Source organism: Sceloporus undulatus, chromosome 6, assembly GCF_019175285.1.
Source record: "Sceloporus undulatus isolate JIND9_A2432 ecotype Alabama chromosome 6, SceUnd_v1.1, whole genome shotgun sequence".
Taxonomy (NCBI): Eukaryota; Metazoa; Chordata; class Lepidosauria; order Squamata; family Phrynosomatidae; genus Sceloporus; species Sceloporus undulatus.
In genome coordinates this window covers 133,803,298-133,827,204 of record NC_056527.1, presented here as the reverse complement: position 1 = coordinate 133,827,204, position 23,907 = coordinate 133,803,298, and the positions used below count along the sequence as shown (strand labels likewise).

Below are 23,907 nucleotides of genomic sequence, written 5' to 3'. Positions count from 1 at the left end.
GAAAAGTACTAACTCTGCCTCCAGGAAGCCCTCCGCCACAGAAACCTCTGCCACAAGATGAAGAAGGAACGCAACCACACTTCCACCTTATCCTGGAGCCACATCAAGGCATAATGCGCTTTGCGCAATGTCTTGGCTTTTTCCTCACACCCGCCATCATCACCGACCTTTGCTACTGTCTGCAATTACGCATACATGGCTTTCCAAAGGGTTAGGAGTTTAAAAATGAGAATAAAAAATGAGAATAACCTTCATGTATAAGACCCTTTTCCACCGAAGGACATCACGCCGAAACGTATGCGGTCAACACGAACGATAAAACACGACAAATGGGTCATCAGTGGGATACCTATTGGAAGATAGGGACCCACATATTGCCAGGTCAATGGCCAGTTTTCCGGTGGAGGCAACAAGATTGTGGCTTAAATTTTAATAACGACCCTGAAGTTTTATTGTAAATGCATGTTGTTTTCCTATGCCTCATAAAGGTTGACTGACTGACTATAAAATGCCGAAATACAGAAATGTTATACCATTTACACTCATCCCTCCATATTTGCAGCTTTGATATTTGCAGATTTGATTATTCACGGATTTGATTAATACGTTCTCTCTAGGAATATCTAGGTCCTCCAGAGCAACTCTATGGTCAACTGTAACTAAAAGTTGCACTGAAAGAGCTAGAGATTCCTAGAGAGAATGCTCTACTAGGCCTTTGTAGCAAATCCAATGCAGTTCTATGGTCAGTGTCAAAGGTTGACCACAGAGTTGCACTGGAGGACCTAGAGATTCCTAGAGAGGCCTCCTCTCAGGTAAAAACATGGTGTTTTTGTTATTTGCGGTTTTCCCATATTCACAGGGGTCTTGTGCCCCTAACCCTAAATAATATGGAGGGACAAGTGTGTACTCATTACAAGTCGATTTCACGTATAAGTCGAGAGAAAGTTTTAGGGCCAAAATCATGGATTTTGATTTCTATGCAGCATTACTATATTGATCCATATATATCTATATCTATATCTATATCTATATCTATCGATCGATAGATAGATAGATAGATAGATAGATAGATAGATAGATATAAAAGTCAACCTAGGATTTTAGGATCAAATTCTGGTTATAAGTTTTTTGACTTATAGTTGAGTACAGTCAGCCCTTTCCTTATGCGCAGGATCCCCCCATGTAAGGGGAAAATCACATATGCTTTCGTGCCTATTGAAAACAACAGGGCGCATGCACATGATGCGGTGTGCGCACCATGGGTACATGCACTATTCATTTAATTTTAGTTAAGAGATGAGGGCTGGAATTTTAGCTTGTATATGTTATATACTGTTTAGGTATTTATTTGCTTATGTAAATCGTTTATGTAGTATGTATTTTTATGTAATTTTGTAAACAGCTTTGATTTTCTTGGAAAGGCAGTATATAAGTAAATTTATTATTATTATTATCATTATTATTATTTGCACCACAGCTTCAGGGCGAGCTGAAAGCTGCGTAAGGGAAGCCTGCGTATGGCGCAGGCTGACTATATATACTGTACTGATATGCTAAAAACAACATTCACATCTGATGCTAACCATCACTGCCACTTTAGGTCCACTCAGCAACTTAAATCCGGCGAATCGAAGAGGAAAATCTTCAAAAAGCAGAAGCTCTGTCTTGTTGGAGATATCCAGGTCTGAATAAGCCAGATCAGGGACCTTGGCTGTTCAGCATTTTGGGTCCTGACCTGACAGAACCTATAAAGGCGAGTTGGAAAAGCTCTGATAGTACAGAGCTTGCAAAGGTTATCTTTTGGACTACAACTCTCCAGTCCTCCAGTCTGTGAAGGCCATGCTAAGCAAGAGATTCCGACAGCTGCGGTCCTAATATAACTCTTCCAGTCTCTATCGGACAAGGTATTAGCAAGTGTCAAGCCACAGATCCAGCTCTTTTGCAAAAACTGACAATGTGTTCCTCCTTCGTCTCTAACTAGTTTTCAATCCATAAAAGGAGCTCTTCTTGTTTTTTCGCATGACTGCTCAGCTTGCTCAGCAGTCTCCGGTGAGGAACTTGGTCAAAAGCCTTCTGGAAGTCCAAGTAAACAATTGCTCAGTCCTATATATATATATTACACGCACTGCGAAAAGAACTTTAAAAGGTTTGTGAGGCAGGGCTTAACTTTACAGAAGTCGTGTTCATTGTTTATTTTTTTCAGAATCGGAGGACAAACTGTTCCCTCGAACCACAAGGTAGCTATGATGGTGAAAGTTGCCCAGTTCGCGTCCAAAGCAGGAGTCCAAAACAATGGCAACACAACAGTAACAAAACCATCCGACACACCCCAACAGTTATATACATCTTATGCATCCATATGCAAAAGTGTGAGCAACAGCAATAACAAGTTACCTGTTTTCATCAACATAGCGAGTGACAGCAGCAAGTTACTTTTAAATCCCTGTAACAAATAATGAGTTATTTTCAGAAAGTAACTTTCCCCAGCTCTGGGTGCTTATGACATTTGTGGATGAGGATACGCAAAGAATATTTAAGGCAAACATTGAATGGAGGTAACATATCCAGGGGTAGCAGGGTTGGCCATATTGCAAAATACAATATCATCCAAAATCCACAACACAGCAATACCTGTGTTGGGACAACCAAAATGCACAGTATACATGTTGCAAGCCTTCGACGCTATACATTGCATGGAGATGTTGGGTTCATTCTGGGAGCATCTGTGAAACAGGATCCTGCTTAACCCCACATTTTTGGGGAGGAAAAAGTTTTGCATTATTAATCTGTAGACTTCTTTCCTCTGGACACAACTTCACAGGCCTCCTTTCGCAGACCTGGGTTGCTGGTTTGTTTGGTTTGGTTGCTGTGGCAGCTAATGTGTGCCTATTGCCTAGCAACCCAAGGGGACCTGGTTTGCTCCGGCCCGGATAGGCTTCCCGAAATCCAGGCATCTCTTCCCCCATTCCTTGCAAATTGGCTGCTTTGAATGACACACCTGCAAAAGAGCGTTCTGGATAACTTGCAGCAACCTGCAAAGGCTTTGCTTTCAGGTACTTCTTCTCACAACTTATTCTTGCACCATTATGATGTGCATAACAAGAACAACCTCCCTCTGCTTCCTTAAGAGTTTGCAAAGGGATACCTGTTTAATAAGTACCCATTTAATTAATACCAGTAATGGGTTATTGTTATTCTTTTGTGTGCCTTCAAGTCATTTCTGACTTATGGTGATCTTAAGGCAACCCTATCATGTAGTTTTCTTGGCAAATTTCTTCAGAAGGGGGTTGCCATTGCCATTCTCTGAGGCTGAGAGTGTTTGACTTGTCTATGGGTTTCCATGGCTGAGCCAGATTTGAACTCTGATCTCCAGAGTTGTAGTCCAACACTCAAACCACTATGCCGTGTTGGATGCAAACATGGTAAATAGGGTCGCCAGACTGAAAACTGGAGAGGGCTCCTGTACCTTTAATGGTTGTTCAAAAGAGGGAATTTCACACAACCAAGCACCAGTTGCTGAAATTTCCTTTCCTTAAAACTACGGGAGCTGTTTCCAGTTTTTACTCGGGCAATCCTAGTTGCAGTGGTGGGTTTGGTCTCCTCAGAAAGCAAGGCAACCCCAAATACTGTAGTGCTTTGGTTAAGCTGTCCAAAATCCCTCCCCCCCCTCCTTTTCCTTTCTCATTTTCAGGCAACAGGGGAAGGTCAAGAAATGGCTCCCACCAAGAAAGGAAAGGCTAAGAAGGCAGGGAAGGCAAAGAAGAAGACTGTGCCAGGTAAGATGCAGTGATGGAGCTGATTCTGACAGCCTCAGATTTGCAGAGTCCTACCTTGGTCTTCTTTGCATCTCAGTCCTATGTCACAGACTACATTTTGTAATTTTATGAATCTGTAGCTACATTGCAGAAATAGAACAAACCTGTTCCTTTGAGTCATTTTTTACTTATGGCATTCCTAAGGCACTTCCTATCACAGGGTTTTCTTCAAAGGAGGTTTCCCTCTGCCTTCCTCTAAGACACTGTGACTTGCCCAATATCACCCAATGGTTTCCATGGCAGAGTGGTTCGAACCTAGCCTCTATATTCATAATCCAATGCTTAAACCTCTACACTACGCTGGCATCGGGCACTTCTCATGTGCTATGGGCACTCTTCCTGTCCCCAGCACTTCCTACCAATGTGTAATAATGCACATTGGTGCCCAATGCATCAGTCACCCTACTGGCTATCACTGAGTAAGAGTCACCCTTGCGTTTGTAATGTTGCAGCAGCTCGCAAAAGATGTTGCAGAAGTACTTGATTCGATTTGGTGCACATATAAAGGCCATCAGAATGCCAGCCCTAGTTTATATGTGGTCACTTAACTCCCCCGGAAATCCATCCCACCTCTGAATCATGCAGTCGTTCAAAGGGTGATAGCCGGTAACTTGTCAAGGCCTTTCCTCTTTCTTACTGACCTAACACTTGGTATGTGTTTTCATTTCCTTCCAGATGAGGAAAAATACAAGAAGTCAGAGCTGGAAGTGGACACTCTTAAACAGTACCTCGGTGAGGAAACCTTTTCAGTACCATACATAAGATGTTGCAAAGTGGAGGAAAGCTGACATTTTCGTAATCCTAGTAAGAACACTGTACAAAAACTTATGCTTGCTGCATGCAAAGAATTTGCTCTAGGTAGGGAGCACTTTTTTTGCAAAAGACTTTCAAGAGTTGACATTTTTCCATTTCCCTGCCATCTCTTTCCTCTTCTCCATCAACCTATCCAAGCATTTTCTTGAAAATGTGAAAATGCCAAATACCGCAGAGTACAATTGAAAGCATTGTCTTGAATATAAAGAAGCCTCACATATTCATGTAGGCACGATATTCCTTGTAGGTGAAGATGATTTCCACATTTTTTCTCATTCCAACAGCCAAAGAATTCTGTGTAAATCTAAAAGTTTGCATGCATTTGCATGAACTCAGGATGCTCCATTAAAAGACATACCCTTTAGCTACTTTGCATCAAAGATGCAGAAAGAATCATTTAGATCAAGGAACTGAGGGAAATGGCAAGGAAAGAGATTAATGCTCTAACTGAATATATGCCAGTATGTGCTGTATGTATAGAGTAAGAGTGGTGTAGTGGTTTGAGTGCTGGATGAAGATTGGGAGACCATGGTTTAAATTTGTGCTCATAGAAACCCATTGGATGACCTTGGGCATTCCCAGTCTTTCAGCCATGGGGAACCTCCTTTGAGTAAATCTTGCCAAGAAAATCCCAATTTAAGAGTCTCCTGGAGTCAGAAAGAGTTTGAAGGCACAGAACAAAAACTGTCGCGTGTCTCCTTCTGGCTTGCAGTTCTCCGGCGGGATATGGCCAGGCAGGCAATGGCTGATAGCGAAGGACTGAAGCAGAAGCTGGTAGATTTGGAGAAGGAACTGGAAGAAGCACGAGGTGACAAAAAGGATATTTATGAAGGTGCATTGATGTCTTTTTTCCCTTTAAAAAAAATACAAAACCCATGTTCTGTCACTGGCTACCTGCCCTGAGCTTGGAAAATTTGCTTTTTTGGACTACAGCATCCACAACCCTGGAAGACACATTCTCTAGGATCTGTAATCCCCCAAAAAGCAACTTTGCCATGCTCCATAGCTGCAAGACCAGTCCGCACCATTTAGTGAAGTGCAGCATAGGCAGAGTTTTGCAAGTGAAACTGTTGCATATGAAGGTTGTCCATTAAAGCACCCAGAACGCTGTGCGAATGCCGATTGCCTCTGCACATTGCCTTGCCAGCAGATATTAATGCTATGATGAAGCAGTGTGAGATCCCATATACAGATATACAGAAAGTATTCCATAATATATTCATGATGCAATAACTGGTCCTTAAAATGGTGCAAGACTTTTTTCCCCAGTAGTAGACATAGTCAAGAATGCTGTCTTACTAGAAATTAGGACATGACCTAGGTTCCTACCACAGCTGACAGTATGATCTGTTATTCCACATATTCTGATCCGTGTTTGTCCCCTCTTTTTCCAATCCCTCATTATTTCTCCCCCGACTGGCACAAGGGTTATTGTAATTTCCTCAGGGCAGGGACTAGTCTCTTCAGCTTCTCTTACCTTGCCAAGCACTACAGACAGTTGTTTTTATAAAAATAATTCTTGGTCCAGGGTAGGGATGGTGGATGAAGATGTCTCTTTCTCTTCTCAATCTCCTTATTCCATGTTGTGTTTCCAGAGATGGTCCGCAAGTACCAGCAGCTTCAGCGCCAAGCTGATACTCGGGCACAATGGCTAGAAGATGAGAGGAAGAACTTGCAGGAAAAGCTTGGTATGGCATACATGTTCTCTCCTTTGGAGATGGTCCCAATTGGCATGGGATGGGGTAGCAATGCTTACCTATTACTGGTCTTCCATCTAAGGGCTATGAGGAAATAATAGCTGAGCCCTTCCTTTACACAGCATTTTATTTTATTATTATTATTATTATTAACCTTTATTTATAAAGCGCTGTAAATTTTTGGAGGGATGTGGAATCTTCAGATACATACTTTAGCCCCATAATATAGTCTAGTGAGTATTTTTTATCAATATGCAAGTTTCCAATAAATTGTCAATAACAATAAAATAAAAATATATTCCAATGACAGAATATTTAGTAGCTGGTTGCAGAACTTGGAATAAGGTGTGTGTGTATAAGGAATAAGGAGAGAATTAATCGTAGTTCTCAAGACCTGAGATAGCAAATTGGTTTTGTTCAATGCAGGGTTGGGAGCAAACATAGCTCTCCAAATGCTACTGAATTCACATAAGTCTTTGCTATTGGTTATTTGGCTAAGATTCATATGAATGCCAGACCCAAGAATATCTGGAGGGATGATTGAGCAAGACGTTGTCTACACCAGCTCTAATCCACTAAAAGTAAAATACACAAATAAGAAAATTTCTTTGTCAGTTCATTCAAAGATAGTGGCCAAAAACCTGTTGGTGTCTTACACATGTGTAAGTCACCTGTAGAAATGGTTGAATATTTTTGTTCAGTTCAGAATGTATGTGTTCTGCTCAAAGCTATGGCAACTTGAAGGTGTACACACTCAGTAGAGGCTGATACACTTAAGAAATAAATCCTCAGAGGTGGTTTTGCTAGTTTGCTAGGATGATAGTAACAATAACATTGGGAGAATTAAGACATAGCCCTGTTAGTCTGTAATATTAGTATGTAGAGAGATCTTGTAACACCTTTGAGACTAAGTAAAAGAAAGAATTGGGAGCATGAGGTTTCCAAGACTTAAGTCTGCTTCCTCAAAATGCATCTGAGGAAATAGACTTAAGTCTATGAAAGTGCTTGCTGCCAACTTCTTTCTTTCAGTTAGTCTCAAAGGTGCTACAATAAAATTGGGAGTAATCCCACCAGAATATACACTCCCCCTTGTGGAAACTAAAATCTAGTACAGGTTGAAGCTTTGCTGCATTTAAAGGCAGTAGAACAACAACAACAACAACAACAACAAGATGGGTAGGTATTCAAAATATACCAGGTGGTAAAGAAAGAGATAGAAATGACTGAACCCTATCCTAAATAAACTAAAAGCAGAAACCACACATTTTGTAATAAAAAGGACATGTATTATTTAGAGAGAAACAGTGTCATGCCATCACAATTTTAAGGATGTGGCTAGCAGCATCTTTGAATATACAGTAAAACTTATTTCTGTGTTACAAATACTGAACTCTTCAACATAACATTACACAGTGCGCACACACACACCTTGTCCTCCTCTCATAAAGATGATACATCAATCTCAGTGATATCTGTAGCATACACAGGAACTTTGTTGTCTTGTTGACTTTCTTGCATGCAAAGCTTCATATTACACACTCCCTGGCATATTTCCTAGTCCATTTTTTTCCTGCAGTGTCTTGACCTGCTACCTTCTCTCTTATCATCTGCTCGGCTTTTGTTCCCACACTGCCTTGACTTTCTCTTACTCCACGCTTTCTCTCCCTCCTACATTTTCTACTTGGCAGCTGCCTGTCAGGAAGAGATGCGGCAAAGTCAGCAAGACAAAGCCAGGATGCTGGAAGAAAAGGACAAGGCCATTGCGGAGATGCAGCGCAAGATCGACGAGATGGAGACTGACTATGACAAAATCCTCCATGTGAGTTGGGTGGCTGGATGGCACAGCCCAGGCTGTCTTAGGGTCAGTGAATGTGCCATTGTCAAAACCGCAGGAAGAAGCAATAAAGTATTTTATTCCCACCATTGTTTAGCTCTAGGATGTACTAAAATACTCAAGGCCTCCTCTCAAAAAATGGAGACGGTCAGGTCGCTCCAGCCCAGTGTTTTCCTCTTTGCTATCAATAAAACCGACCAGTTTTATTTTGAATTCTTGTGCCCAAAGAAGTGCTGTGAAGTAGAGGTCAAAGCCTTCCTTCCACCATTCTGAATGTTATGTCTCCCAAGATCTTAAAAGCAGACCTTCTTAAAATGGAGTTTCACTTCAGTTCTTTTTAAAAATATTTATTTTTTGGCAGTTGTTCTGAAGTAGTTGTTCATTTCTCTTATCATTCTCTCTCTCTGCAGCCTCAGAACTGGCAGATCTTTCCATTTTAGCTCTCCTTTGACCTTACAGTGTCACACTGTAAGGCACATAAGCTGAATACGGCCACTGAATAGAATAGATTCAATCAACCGATTGGAAAAAGACATTTATATTAATAAAGCATGAGCTGTTTTGGCTTCCACTTTCCATGGTGCTGTGGTTTGATGGAATGGGGGGAATAACACACCATCCAAGGGCAGTTGTAGAATTCCCAGGATCTAAGCATGAAATTTGAAGCAGTGTTGCATAATGGTTTGAGCACTGGACTTCAACTCTTGAGACCAGGGTTCAAATTCCTGCTCGATCATGGAAACCCAAAGTATGACTTTGGGCAAGTCACACTGCTTCAGAGGAAGGCATAGGCAAATCTTGCCAAGAAAACCCTATGATAGGTTCACGTTAGGTCCCCATACGTTGGAAACAACTTGAAGGCACAATACAAAAAAGCACAATATTCAGAAAATGATGCTAGAAGCAAGAGTGGTCTTGTTGTCTCAGCTAATGCCATTGTCAAGGTATTAAATCTGTAGAGGCAGAGGTTTTTGCTTTTCTCAAGAATAGTCAACTCACGGAGTTACTCTGCTGGCAATATGGTTGTGTTGGAAAGGCTGCCTCTCTCAGAAATGTTTTGTTAGAGGTTGTTCCCAACCCTTTGGTGATGATGTATGCATACACGCAGAGACCATTCCTACTACTGTACTTGTTGCTTCTTCTGTCCTCAGGCTAGCCTGGACCATGTGTTGTCCAAGATGCAGACCACCAAGCTTAGCTGGGAGAAGGAGGCTACAGGCATCCACCTGGAGTATAAGGACCGGCTGAAGGAGTTTGGACTCAGGCCTTTGGAGACCTGAAAGGTTGCTCCCGACATGCTTCTTATTCTCATCACAGTTTAACATTGCACCTGAAGCTGAGTTTGGAGATTGGGCCTTAAAACTTTCAAGGAGCAATAATAATTATAGAGCCTCTGAGGATGTGCAGAATGGATTTCAATTATTTTCCTGACCATTGCCATCCTGGCTGTCATCTATCAGTGTGGTGAAGAAACTACTGGATCAGGAATTGAGAGATCCAAGTTCTGGTACCAATAATGAACTAGCGATGAACTACCCCACAGGACTATTGTGGAGATAAAGACAGACAGGTCTACACATGACACTTTGAGCTCATTGAAGGAAAGGCATGATATAAATGTAACTATTCCTTTTAGTACTATTATAAACATTAATTTGAATCAAATACGCTCCCGTAGGCACATTGGATTGAGGTCGAAGTTCCAGAATATACCACCCTGTTACGTTTCTCTTCTTAGTCGTGGTAATATTTCAAAATAGAAACAAATTTAACATATTCTAGTCCCTCTTCGCCTCAGTGGCAAAGCTAAGGTCACCCTTGAGCTGCAAGACATCTTGCCTTTTGAATGTTAGAATCATACCCCAAAGTGAAAAGGATTGTCTCTTGGTGGCTTCAGAGAAGTCCTATAGGTTTCAGCCATGATCACATGGGATCTCCTGTGCAGGAAATATTTTCAGAGGGCAGAGGTGATCCATAAGGCAGCAGTATGGTAGGCCAAGGAAAGAAAAAGCAGACTGTGGCCACAGATGTTAAATTTCACCATGAGCATCTGTGCATCAGTATTCCCTGCAGCCACTAATGCACAGCTAGAACTGAAAATTGCATTTTTGGCAACCATGACTGGGCAGCTTCTAGAATGCCTGGCTCAGTCCATCTTGGCCCTATGTGGGGATTAAAAAAGAGAGAAATGTTCTCAAGTTATGCCCCTAGTGTGAATGTAGCACAAACAAATGCAGAAAGGTAGGATCTCAGTCACAAATGCATAAACTAGAAATGTGGTGGGTTGGAGGTTTGAGATGGTCTTTTGTGGTTTAGACAGTTTTAAGGTAATGTTTAAGGTAGGCTTGAAAATAGCTACTCAACTATGGTGAGTAATGCATAACCTTCCAGGTGATCAGGCACAGAAGCACATTGGAAGAGCTTGCTTGCTTTCTCAAGCGAGCAACGTGCCCTAAAATGACACTCAGGAGTCTGTTGTGGGCATGTGGAAAGTCTGAGTAGCTAGCATTCTTTGTAGGGTTATTGTAATATATTATATTATTATTATTATATACCCTCACTAGAGCCAGGGTAGAAGATAGTCTTCCAGTTATGCCTGTCTTCAAGATTAAAAAGGCTATAAAGGAGCTCAAGGAAGATATTCCACCACACCTTTTCTTCTGAATTTTCTGCATTTCTTTTCAAAGCTGGCACACAAACATACCACAGGCACTGAGGCAAGAATTGTGTTGGTGCCAGCATGACAATGTAGACCTATGTGCTAGTGGTGGAAAGCCAAGGGTGCAACAACCATGAAGGTAGGAAAGCACTGGCAAAATGGGATGCTTAGAACCAGGAGACTTTGCTGGCCTTTCCTCCTTACCACTTCATGATCCTGGAAAAATGGTGACCGCTAGGACAGTGCACCAATGGGATTCCAGATTCAAGACTGACTCATTTCCTTAAGCCAAGCATCTTCTTCAGTGTTGTCCAAATAGCCTTGCTTAAGCTCTGTTTATTTTAGCACTACAGCAGTTTGCTGTTGCCTGAGCCTACTGGGGAGGCACAATTCTGCCTCTCCTTTCCCCATCCCTCACAGAATTGATTGAGTGCAAACTACTTTTGTACTTTGAACTCAGTTTTTATCAGTTGAAGTAAGCGGAGGACAAAGGAGAAGGAGGAGAAAGAAACTGGGACATTTTTAAAGCAGACGAAGAAATGGGAAGACAAAGGGTTAATTTGGACCGTCTCTGCCATATCAGGACATTTGGAGAATATGCTGTTCCTGTAGCTATCCAAGAAGTAGATGAAGATTACCTCTTTTATGAGAGCCCATGAATTTTCACCAGGCTGGTCTGGTGGCAGTTCATTCCCATGGGAGCCTGTGCTGGGATGACGGAGGCAGGCTGTCACGGGTGGGATCTTGCTTTCTTGAAGCAAGCTGGGAGGAGAGGAGGCATGAGCCAGGGTCCAACCTGCTGCTGGGTCCTTTTCATCGTAGAAAAGAAGAGGGGATATTCCAACCTGGGAGAGCAAAAAGAGACTCCAACCAACCAGTTTGGCACATGGTTTGTGAATCTGAGTCCCCTCCCTATATCAAAATCAGGGCTGTTTTGCATCCTTTTGTAGAATCGTGGGGGAAAACCAACTGAACTAGTTGTCCAACCAGTCATCCACTCTGGCTATTTTCCCCATCCTGCTAAAGGATTTGGGGAATTGTAGTTTAGAAAAAGCAATGTGAATTCTCTGATTTCTCTCCACATCTCACCATCCCAATCTGTAATATCCTTCCTGGAGAAAAAGAAGAATATTAAGCCAGTTTGTTGGCAACAGAGTGTTGAAAAGTTAGTTTCTTTGGCTTGAATGCTGTTGGTTGTATCAAATAATGTAGACCCGTTGAGTTGATTGTCAACACATAGGTGAATCCCATTGATTAATGGATATACTCTAGCTGGCACTACCCATAGGATTTAGGTCTTTGTCAGCAATGCCAGGGGGATTCTAAGCATTACTCCAAAATACAACTTTCCAAAACTCTGGTCTGTAGTAAAGGAATATATGACAATCCCACCCCAGTCATATCTGTCTTGTACTCAGATGTGAACATCTCTTTCCAGCTTTTGCCAACCTTGTCTTTGGGTCAGAAGTTGGTATGTAGAAAAGGTGATCTTTTCATGTAGGATCCCACCCACTTCTTGACATCCCCAATTTGCAAGCTGGTCCATACCGAATCGTAGAACTTGCTCCCCTCTGCATCAATGGCCAACAGGGTCACCCGACTGCTGTCGGCACGGATCCTCAGCACCACTTCTTGGTGGTCGAGATCTTCAGCACTCTCCCCATTCACTGCCAAGAGGCGGTCACCATCTTTCATCCCTGCCTTCTCAGCTGGCATCCCAGCATCCACCTCTCTCAAAAACTGGCCTGCAAGCCATGGGAAAGGAAAAACAGAGAAGGTAGTGTTATTTGAGAGGGCTTCAGACATTCTTTGTGTATGTGGCTGTGCTTTATGTCACCCACAAGAAGCCTCCTATCCTAAGTGGAAGGGAACCTTTGATACTTTGGATGCTGCTATAACTACAGGTCCCATTATCCCTTTCCACTGGTTTTCTGCCAGTGGAAGAAGGAAAAGATGGACCACCTCAGTGCCACTTCTGGAACAAGACTAGGCTATTGTTGTGTGCTTTCAGTTTAGAATGCATCTTCATAAGTGGACTTATGAACCTACATGTGTGGGAAACAGAATCAGGCAGTTTCACATTGTCCGTCATCACCTAGAGGCTGTGTGAAGTTACTACTTATGGGCATCCATTGCACAGTGGTGGAATGACTGATGGAACATTGCCTAATGGGCACCAATGGGCATTAGGGTGCTCTCAAATACACAATGGCTAGGAAATGATGGAGCCCAACAGAAGTGCATGCATAGCAGGTATGCCTGATGTGCATTGGAGCACTCTTGCTGATGCCCTGACGCACAACTTCACAATACACTAACTGGGTTTTGTTGCCTCTCCACAATCCAGCTAAGGATTTGTAAAGTTACGCAAAGTAGTCTGTGGTGTAGAGTTTCAGCCATTATTCATAATGTAGTGGTTTGAGTGTTGGACTATGACTCTGGAGACCAGGGTTCAAATCCCTGCTTGGCCATGGAAACCCACTGGGTGGGCTTAGGCAAGTCCCACACTCTCAGCCTCAGAGGAAAGCAGTGGCAACCCCCCTGAAGAAACTTTTCAAGAAAACCCCAATAGGGTCACCATAAGTCAGAAATGACTTGAAGGCACACAACAACAAATTTTTAGGGAAAAATTAATGCTAAAATGCATACTTTGGCTCTTTTACAGGGTTCTCCCAGGACACAGAGTGGCCCCATGATGACTTACCCCTCTTTCCAGAGCAACATTTTTCTTCTTTCAGCAAAAACCCGTAGCCATCCTGACTTCTCTCCATCTCCAGTTTCTTCACTTCAAATGGAACCAGGGAAGCATCGGCCATGGAAGCAGTGACTTTAATGCCTCGTTGGCGATAGAAATCCTCTGATTCAGCATCAATCACCAAGACTCCCATTGGGTTGCTGCTGTGTTTGAGCTGGAATCCAAATCAGACACAAAGGGGAAGAAGAGGCAGATGGATTTTCAGTCTCTTTCGCACTACACACTTACAGCACTCTGATACGATTTTAACAGCTATGGCTATATGCTAGGGAATCCTGAGATTTGTAGTTTCATAAGATATTTAGAATTCTCTGTGGAAGGCTCTAGTGTCTCCCAAACTATACATCCCAAGATTTCCATAAGATCGTTAAACTGCTATCAAATGGTTATAATTATTCAGTGTGAAAGGAGACTTGATTTTGGAACCAACCAACAAAGGATAACAAAATATGTCATTTGACACTCGGCAAAGTGTAATAGGCCTCAAGAAAGTGCAGCATGAGCCAAGTACTCTGATTATCTTCTTTGGCATCTCACCTATGAAACCTATACCATTCATCCATGATGAAACCAGATCCTGAAAAAGTTTCTTTGCTGGAGTAGCAGCTAGCTAAATCACCCAGAATTGGTCACCACTGGCTATGTTGGGAGTACCCAACATCAGTGTTATACAGGACCACACTGCTGTGCAATCAATCATGTTAACATTTCACAGTTGCCTACTGTGCAAAGGTGTATCCATTCCCCATCCATCATGTGAAATGGAGGAACCTTGTAAAGAGTGCAACCACTTTCACAGAAGTAGCTGTGGTGTAACACTATTGTTGCACAATCTCCTAGAAGAAGACCAGGCCATTAGAAGCACTCCAGATGCCAGACTCCAACTCCCAGCAGTCTTAGCCACCATTGAAGGATGCTGGGACCTTCAATCTAGCAACACAGGGAAGGGCCACAAGATGCCCACCTCATCACAAAAAGTACCAACTGCCCATGCAACAGTATATATGCCAGCGTCAACCTCCTTTGGGTTTCTGGCCTTATTAAAGAGGCTGAAAACCTGATGGTTAATCAACCAATGTTCCTCCAAAGGACTTGCAATGTTAGGACCTTTTTGTTGAGTTGGGCAGAAGTCCAGCTCTCCACGCTGACCCCATTGAGCTCCAAAAGCCATGAGCCATCTGGGACACCCGCCTTATCAGCCGGTCCATCCTTTGGCACTGAAAGTCGGAACGTGCCTTTCACACCTGCAAAGAAGAACACAATGGAAGGAGCAGCCCATACTTGAGAAAGACGTTGGGCAGAGAATTTAAAGTTCCTTGCCAAACTCTAGATCCCAGGACTTTGTATGATGGATCCATGGCAGTAAAAATGGTATCAAACTACTAGGGATGTGTAATGTAGGAACACTCTTCTACGTTTCAGGCTTAAAGCCCTTTGCAGAGAACCCAGGGGGAGAGTATGCTAATGGAAAAGAACTCACACAGGAAACTAGCAAAGCCACAATTCCCAGGATTGTTGAACGGAAAGCCAGGAATATTCATTGAGCAGTGGAAAACATTATAGACTTGGAACAATTACTGAGGAAGGTCAAGGAAGAAAGTGCAAAGGCAGGATTACTGCTGAACATAAAGAAAACAAAAATAATGACCACAGTGGACAGACACAAATTCAATCTAGACAATGAGGAAATTGAAATAGTTAAAGATTTCCCGTACCTTGGATCAAACACTGATCAGAATGGAGACTTCAGTCAAGAGATAAGAAGACTTGGAATGGGGAGGACAGCGATGAAAGAGCTATAAAAGATCTTAAAGAGCAAAGATATACAATTGAGAAATAAAGTTAGACTCATCCAAGCCATTGTATTCCACATCACCATGTACGGATGTAAAAGCTGTTCAGTGGAGAAAGCAGATAAGAAGAAAATAAATTCATTTGAGATGTGATGCTGGAGAAGAGTGCTGAGGATACTGTGGATGGCCCAAAAAGCAAACAAATGGGCCCATGAACAGATCAAGCCTGAACTGTCCCTGGAAGTCAAGAAGACAAAACGGAGGCTATCATACTTTGGCCATATCATGGGAAGGTATGACTCACTCGAAAAGACAATAATGCTGGGAAAGGTGAAGGAAAATAGAAAGAGAAGAAGACCACACATCAGATGGATGGACTCTATTAAGGAGGTCATAGGTATGAATTTGCAGGACCTGAGCAGAGCAGTGGAGAACAGGATACATTTCAAATCAGAATCAGAGAAGCACAATAAATCATGTAAAAATTATGATTGCAAAAATTGTGTGCCCCGTGCAACCATCCATGATTTGCCCAACATATTCTGGTGGCAGAGTACTGGCTTTTCCCTTGGTGGGAAACGTTTTGTTTTTCTGTGGGTGAGAAATGCGGGCTAACCTTCAGGAGCGGAAACAGTGAAGCCAAAGCCGCTTTGGGCCTTGGGGATGCAGCACAGCCGTGGCTGGTGGTGATGTGGCAGGAGCTGGGCTAAGTCCCGGCTGAGAGCTTTTGACAGCTCATAAGCATTACCATCCAAAACGGTGAGGGAAACTTGTTTTCCACTGCTCTTGATCTTCCAAACTACCTGTGAGAGAGAAAGAATGGAAAGAGAAGCAGCATTGGAAGGAGGATGTTCAGTAACACAGAGCTTGGGAAAGCTTATTTCTTTTGATCCCAGCTCCAACAGTTCTCTAGCTAGTGTTGTAGTCCAACATTTTGTTTTTGTTGTTGTGTGCCTTCAAGTCATTTTTGACTCATGGGGTTTACTTGGCAAGGTCTGTTCAGAGGAGGTTTGCCATTGCCATCCTCTGAGGCTGACAGAGTGTGACTTGCCCAAGGTCACCCAGTAGGTTTATATGGCCAAACTGGGATTTGAACCCTGGTCTCCAAAATCCTAGTCCAGCACTCAAACCATTGCATCAGGCTGGCTTTTGAGTAGTATAATGACACTCTGATTGACAGATCCTCAAGCATGACTTGGCCTGGGATCTGAGTGGATCTGGGCCCTGGCATCGTTGCACCCAGCCATCTTAAAGGCTTACCCTAAAATGCTCCATGCCTTCAACATAGACCCCGTTCACCTCAAGGATTCGGTCACCATTCCTCAGTCCTCTCCGGTGGGCCAAGCCTCCTGGCGTCACCCGCCGCACAATGTGCCCACTCTCGCCCACTTCTTGACGCAACCAGAATCCAAAGCTTTCGCCATCTTCTTTCTTCAGAAAGCAGAAACGGAGCTGAGACTCCTCCTCTGGCTCTGCAAAAGGCAAGATGGGAGATTCATTGAAGATGCCTTACCTTCCAATGGTCTGATCAGACCAGGGTGACCAGATATCCTCCTTTTCCAAGGTATGTCCAACATTTCAACCTTCTGTCCAGGAGGAATTCCAAAATGTCCTCCATGTTGAGCATGACTAAGAAGCATGAATTTACATAATATTAGTGTTTTTAGCTTTTATCTGGTCACGTCTTCCGTTTTTCTTGAATGTTCTACATTTTGCAATGCCTTTGTTCTCCTTTGCAGTTAGGACATCTGGTCACCCTGGATCAGACATGAGTCTAAGAACTCAGGTAAACTATCCTTCCCAAGAACAGTGACTCATTCAACATCTCAACATACACCCTCCTCTGTCAATAGGTTTTTTGGGGGCTCACATAAAAAAAGGTTTAATACAAATGTGGTACACTAGTCCACAGCTTTGGAAATGCTGTTTTACTTAAGCCGGCCCTGATGTAGCCCAGGAAGGGAGGCAAGTCTGCATCTACACTGCAGAATTAATGCAGTCTGCCACCGCTTTAACTCCCATGGCTCAATGCTATGGAATTTAGGGATCTGTAGTTTTCTGATATTTTTAGCCTTCTCTCTTAGAGACCTCTGGCACTGCAACAAGCTGCAGATCCCAGGATTCTATACCATGGAGCCATAGTAGTTAAAGTGGCATCAAACTGCATTAATTCTGCTGTGCAGACGCAGACCAAGAGAAGAAGGATCAAGCTGGTGCAGGAAAACAAGGCAACCCTGGACAAGGTCTCAGCTAAACTCAGGTCCCTGATTTGAAAAAAGGAGCACCCCTCCCTCTTTGCAAAAACCATGCAAGAGAAACGTTTGGTCCTTCCTTGTCCATCCACACAGCTGCCACATCTTCCTATTACCTGCATCTTCCGCCAGTGATAGGACCGGGTTATCAATCCCGTCTTTGGGGTTAAATTCAAATTTCCTGTAATGCCAAGAAGAAAAGAAAAGGGTCACCTAAGCCTATGAGACTCTCAAAGCTTCTGCCACATTCTCACCCTGATTATGATCCGGAGGGAATCACTTTCAGAGTTTCCAATACCCATTTTAAGCATTGCATCCACAGGTTTAGAATGAAAAGACGTGATTAAATATCAACCCAACGTGCAAATGTGATTCCCTAAACTGGTCTCTTTGTGTGTATACTTGCACACACACTTTCTCTCCCCTCCCTTTCAAAATTAAACAATTCTTAAAAACAAAATAGATTTTTTAAAAAAGCAAGTCCTATTACAACTCAGTTATTAAACATCTACTTATTTTACTTTGATTATCCATTACCTCTTTGCAAATTGTTTTCCAAGCTTAACTTTCAATGCTAACAATACTTAGTGCTGAAAAAACTAATTCTACCAAACTGTTCTTTAATTACCTTGACAATAACATAGCCTAATCCTACCTTATATACACAGATTATTAATTATTATAGTTACGTATTATAATTATATATTACCTATTACCTACACATACACTTTCTGATACATAATGGTGGGGAAACCAAGGAGGGAAATGAAGACTATCACATCTATTCTTTTTCAGCATAGGAACAGTGTTTTCCTGATCTGTTATCTCACCAAGTCTTACTAACTGTAATGAAATGTTGGCTTGTTTTACAACCATTTTATTTCCCCGGTTTTATTTTATTCGAAGGGTTTTATGATTGCAGGATGGTAAATTGCTTTGGGATGTGACACAGAAATGTCTCCATAATTCGAGAAAATAATAGGCCATTTTGGCACTTACACAGTTAACTCTGCGGTGTCCCGGAGTCCTGCAAAAAGAAAGAGAGATTTGTTATTATCACTTTCCTTTACTGGTGTGGAAGGGGAGAGACACTAGTGGGATTTGCTTGTGGGATTTCTGTCTTGTGTACCAAAATAACACGGCTGGATTGGGGAGGCAGCAAAATGGGAGCTAACCCAGATATACTGGACAACTGGATCTCACACCATGTGTGTAACTCTTTGCAAAAGGCTTTGTTCATAAGACAACAAATTGCAGCCAAATAGGCGGCTTTGCTTTGGCCTTCCTCAAACATCTTGGGTTAATCCAACACTTATTGCACATTACATTTTCGGGCTGAGGATCTGGACAGATTAGAAACTTGCTGGTAAATCATTGCTGTGTCTGTACAGCTGCTGGTTCAAGTCCCTATTGAGGTATCCTTGCCAGAAGGGACTATAGATTGATATTCTTCAATTTTTCTAGTTGGTAAATCCTCTGCCTTCTTACTTTCTCAGTTGCTTTTAAAATGTCCTGGTTTCTCACTTCTCTTTCTCCTTTCCCCTTTTGTCTTTGGATTTCTTCAACTGCTACTAAATCCAAAGAACACTCATCAATGGCTCCTCTTCATTTCAGAGAGAGACGTATCTAGTGGGGTGTCAAGGCTTTTGTCCTGGGCCAGCATTTGTTCGACATCTTTGTAAAAGCATTGGATGATGGAATAAAGGGCCTGCTTATCAAATCTGCAGGTGACACTAACCTAGAATCAACGTGCAACAGGAGAGGATCAGGATTCAAAGTCATATTAATAGATTGGAGAGCTGGGACAAAGCTAACAAAATTAACAGAGAAGAATGTAAGATAATACAGTTAAATAATACTGCATACTATCACTCTATTTATTCAACCTATACGCAAAAAATATCAAATGCAGAGTGGGTTTGGACTCAGAGGCAGGAGGAGTGAAGATCAGAGGAACATCAACAACCCAAGATATGCATAATTCTACTAGCAGAAAACAGCAAAATGTGGATGGAAGTGTTAAGGGACATGATGACCCAGGCTGCTGGGTGCAGAGTCAATGCAGTTCAACAACGTTTTAGCTGTCCTGGCTCCATGCTATGGAATCCTGGGATTTGTACAGTAGTTTCTTTTAGCACCAGAGCTCTCTGACAGAGAAGGTTAAATGTCTCACAAAGCTCAGCTTTCCATAGCATTGCACCATGGCTGTTAAAGCACCGTCAAGCCGCATTAATTCTGCATTGGAGAAGAGGCTAATGTTTGCTTTATGCTAGTACTACTCAAAATGGTGGTCCATGAACAGGTGCCGGTTTCTGGAGAGCTTCCAAGACTGAAAGGATTGTAGTCAATGGGCACAAACATGGCACCAGTCTCTGGCACACTGGTAGCCAAAAATAACTAGTCCCCCATATCAGGGGGCTTAACAAGTTGTGCTTTATGCTGTTGTCTTCCCACACCCATATACAAAAGAGCATTGCTTGAAGATGGCAACCTACTTCTTCAGTGTCTTCACAACTTATTGCACCATACTGACATTGTATCAGCAGCCATGAAAAGCAATGTAAATGTTGCTCTGTGCCAAGTTTTCATAGGTGTTTCACTTTTCAAAAAAGTAATGGAAGAAATTACACTCTCTAATAAGGATGATCTAAACCACAGAAACAAGAGACTCGTTTCATGAAAACAGCCAAGAGAGCAGGGCTGATGATTTCATTCCTTTCAAATTCCAATATTTGGATGGCTGGCAAAGGTTAGACTAGTTGATGGGACGGTATTAGACTATATGACCTTTGGAATCCCTCCGAAGTCTTCGCTTATCTTAGAACTGCAGCTGCAATTCCTGTTTACCAAATTTTTGGAACAACCATAGTCCAACTTCAACCTCCCTCCCTCAAACATCCCAACAAAATGCCTTGCTCATGGAATCAAAACATCTCCATTTGGGGCTGTCCCTAGGCACCCGTCTCTTATCCAGCTTACCTTCCTTCTCCTTCTTCATGGCTCCTTAAGTGTACGAAGTCCAAGGTTCAGCATGGAGTGGCAGCTTCACCTGGATACTCCGCCTTTTCCAAAGAGATCACGGAAGTTTAATCTTTAAACAGGGCAGGAGTCTTGAGAAGGCTTTCCTTCCCCCAGTTGCAAGAAATAAACAAGGAGAAGAAAGCCCAGCCCTTCTTTTACTGGCAGAGCAGGTACATTTCTAAGATGCAGCTGAATGCATTTTGCATAGTAGGAAAAGGAAACCTGCAGTAGGTGTATTGCGCAGTTGGCAATGGACTTCAATCAGGAAGGAGGTTATTTCTTAAAACAAACAGGTGAGAAAAAGGTAAACAAAGAGGTAATTAAAATTATCACTGATAACGTTCCATTTTCATAACTTTCTATTTATAGTATATGTTGAGATCAATGACCAAACAGTCACATCTGGGACCAAGGAGGAGACATGCATCAAGATGTGTCTAGCTAACATTTCCTAAGGAAGTTGATGTCTAGCTCTGTGGTTCCCGAACTTAGGTCCTCCAGGTGTTTTGGACATATGAATGAATGAAAACCACTGCAAGGGAATACATCAGACAAGGATTAGTAATATTATACATCAATTTTTTAAATCAATAATGCAAAATCTGGATATATTTAAAACTGCGTAGTAGAAAACCATTCACATAATAAAATCATTAAAATTAAGACACCATTCTGTGTCGGCAAGTTATTGCACCAATGCAAAAACTCGCCACCTTGGCCATAATCTCAGATTGCTGGTCAGCCAAAAGGTCATCAATATAAAATGTATCAGATTTTCCTGGTGTTTTCCATAAAATCGGGACTATAAAACAGCGCTGAAGGTCCTGGTAAAAAGTCCAATACAATAAGATGCCCCGCTGTTTCTACCTCCTGAGACCGACAAGGACAAAGGTGTTTTATTATATCTTCCCAAAAGTAAAGCAGATGGAAATACATTACATTTAGCCAGAGTAAAGGCTTTGGACATAGCTTGTTGATGTTCCTTCTTCCTCCTCCTGAATCTAAGCCTGCTCTTCATGTGATATTTTTTGCATATGAGTTGAACAAATAGGGTGATAAAATGCAGCCTTGCCAGACCCCTTTGCCAAATGGGAACCATCCTGTTTCTCCATATTCTGTTCTGTCAGTTGCCTCTTGTCCTAAGTGCAGATTTCTCATCAAAATATATCTAATGGTAATAAACCACTACTGAATGTAATGATGAAAAGCGGTACAGGTTGAGTATCCCTTCTCCAAAATTGTAAAGCCAAAAATACTCCAAAATGGGTCGCTTTTTATGGTGAACTGTGTGGTCACACAAAATAATCTGCGTTGCCAAGTGGATCCGGGAAAAGCATCTTCTCAGTACCAGCCTTTCGGGCAGTAGGAGAAAAAGCTTAAAATAAACCCTGCTTTGAAAGAGATAACCTTGTAAAAACAGCAGCTAGGTGTCTAAAGAGAAACATCAGGGCCTCTGATGAAACAAACATCATTTTGGATCTGCTAGCCAAACGTGTAGCAAAAGAAGCCTCTGCGCATGTTCAGAGATTTCTACCTTTTGTTTTATTATTACACATTTATACTGCTTTTTTTGAATGGCAAGGCAACCATCAAACATGACAAAATACATCTGAACAACGATACATTCTGAAGCTTGACCGTAATATCCAAAAATATTGGCTCTGGTGGGACAATATAGATCTTTTTCTCTGCAAAAGTTCAGACTTTTAATTTAAAAAGGAATATACAGCCCACCTCTCCACTTTAAGATCTGCCCCCGCAACATTCAGAGAAAGGTATAAAAATAATCACAAAACCCCGACAATACAACAGAATGGATTTGTAATGCAATTCAGGCTGCTTGAACGGTAATGGCATCTGGGAAGGCGGTGAGTTTTTGATCTAACTGTCTGGCTGTCTGGAAACCAACAAGATGGTATTGGTATGTGCAAGCGTAAATGAGTGCCAGGAATTTCAGATGAAAAGTTCTGCAATCCTATTCATCTTTGCAAGTGTATGTGCCTTCAAATTGCGTATCGACTTAGTGAGTTTCTTAGGATCTTCTTTGGCAAGGAATACTCAAGGGGCACTTTGCCTTACATGAGATTAAATCCTCCCGAACAATGGTGACACTTCTGGTTGAAGAATTTCAGAGCTCAGACCTCTGCCATGTTTGGAGCTGTATCCAAAAAACTCAATTTTCTAACCTTTAGGATGCATATGATTGTGTGGCACAACTAGAGTGTCCTCTGCAGAGGCCTTGCAAGTCTTGGCATTGGCCAGCAAGATACTTCCAACTCCAAGCAAGGCATTTACCATATAAATTCACTCGTGTATTAGTTGACCTCTTGTATAATTCAAGGACGGACTAAGCTTTCGTCTTTTGCCGCTCTACTCCAAGAAGGAGATGGTTCCTTTTTATATATATGTAAAAGTTAAGGTACAGTACTTACATTGACCTGTGGATAAGTCGACCCAGTGTTTTTGGGTCCATTTTTAAACTAAAGTTTCTAGACATATACAAGAGCATATACAGTATTTATTTATTGAATCTATACTCCACTTTTCTTTAGGGATGTCACCCAGGAGAAAAGCAAGGTATACATCAGGAAGACATGAAGTCACCTCCTCTCTGATATTCTAAGATTTACTATTTCCGGACTTGGAAGCTTCACAGTATTTGCAGCAAAGAGCTGTCTATTTGCCACAGGTTTATCAAACCCTTCCTTTCCAAATGCCATCAAAATTCAAAGCCATCCTTGTTTCCTCTTGTGGTGTTATATTCTGTCAGTTCACTATGTGTCTTGTAAAACAGTACTTTTTTTGTGGGTCTCCAGCTTGTGCTCTCTGGCAGACAGACTTTATATACACATACATATATGTTTAAAATACACTCTTCAATTTTCCCCCTCTCCAGGACAGTAAAAAGACAGTGCATAGGAAGCAGATGTGTTCAGCCAAAACACGGAGCTTTTAGCTTTGTAGAGGCACAAAATGGCAAAAGAAAAAAAAATCCACCCCATCAGCACATTTATTACACTATTTATGTCTCCAAGGTTTGACGTGAACCCCAGTTTAGAAACCTGACCTGAGATGAACAGCCTAACCCCACATCACACTTGCCATTTATTCCTCTTTGTTTCTTCAAGAAAGTCCAAGAAATCGTTTGATGGGGAGCAGTGGGGAAAATGCTCACATATTGCATAGATTTATGCTGCAAGCAAGGAACAACATCTCTCCACCAAGAAGCAAATTCAGTGACATAAACACACCCATTTCTCCCTTTGTC

The 23,907-nt window shown here is 42.1% G+C and overlaps 2 protein-coding genes across 4 annotated transcripts; one reads left to right on the top strand and one right to left on the bottom strand.

Annotated features, from left to right (window-relative positions):
- Positions 1-2,219: 2,219 nt before the first annotated feature.
- Positions 2,220-9,439, top strand: CCDC153 (coiled-coil domain containing 153). Of its 3 annotated transcripts, none has more exons than XM_042475069.1 (7): positions 2,220-2,369; positions 3,692-3,776; positions 4,491-4,547; positions 5,341-5,460; positions 6,224-6,316; positions 8,014-8,144; positions 9,311-9,439. In XM_042475069.1, the coding sequence occupies exons 1-7, from the start codon at positions 2,244-2,246 to the stop codon at positions 9,437-9,439; spliced, it is 741 nt and encodes a 246-aa protein (XP_042331003.1). In that variant the 5' UTR covers positions 2,220-2,243. The 3 variants fall into 3 exon arrangements, with proteins under 3 accessions (XP_042331003.1, XP_042331004.1, XP_042331005.1); XM_042475071.1 differs by lacking the exon at positions 2,220-2,369 and adding an exon at positions 2,918-3,053; XM_042475070.1 differs by lacking the exon at positions 5,341-5,460.
- Positions 7,588-23,907, bottom strand: PDZD3 (PDZ domain containing 3). Its single transcript, XM_042475066.1, has 10 exons — positions 20,598-23,907; positions 18,618-18,645; positions 17,735-17,799; positions 16,627-16,838; positions 15,983-16,169; positions 14,681-14,817; positions 13,523-13,727; positions 12,367-12,563; positions 11,457-11,663; positions 7,588-10,321 (listed from the first exon to the last, which is right to left on the bottom strand). The coding sequence occupies exons 1-10, from the start codon at positions 20,614-20,616 to the stop codon at positions 10,292-10,294; spliced, it is 1,287 nt and encodes a 428-aa protein (XP_042331000.1). The 5' UTR covers positions 20,617-23,907; the 3' UTR covers positions 7,588-10,291.

Excerpts from the sequence above, each read along its gene's own strand:
- CCDC153 (XM_042475069.1), top strand. The coding sequence starts at position 2,244 with ATGATGGTGAAAGTTGCCCAGTTCGCGTCCAAAGCAGGAGTCCAAAAC. Across the intron at positions 2,370-3,691 it reads ATGCATCCATATGCAAAAGT|GCAACAGGGGAAGGTCAAGA; the intron begins GTGAGCAACAGC and ends TCTCATTTTCAG. Across the intron at positions 5,461-6,223 it reads CAAAAAGGATATTTATGAAG|AGATGGTCCGCAAGTACCAG; the intron begins GTGCATTGATGT and ends TTGTGTTTCCAG.
- PDZD3 (XM_042475066.1), bottom strand. Across the intron at positions 16,839-17,734 it reads ATCACTGGCGGAAGATGCAG|AGCCAGAGGAGGAGTCTCAG; the intron begins GTAATAGGAAGA and ends TGCCTTTTGCAG. Across the intron at positions 12,564-13,522 it reads ATGTTGCTCTGGAAAGAGGG|GCCAGTTTTTGAGAGAGGTG; the intron begins GTAAGTCATCAT and ends CATGGCTTGCAG.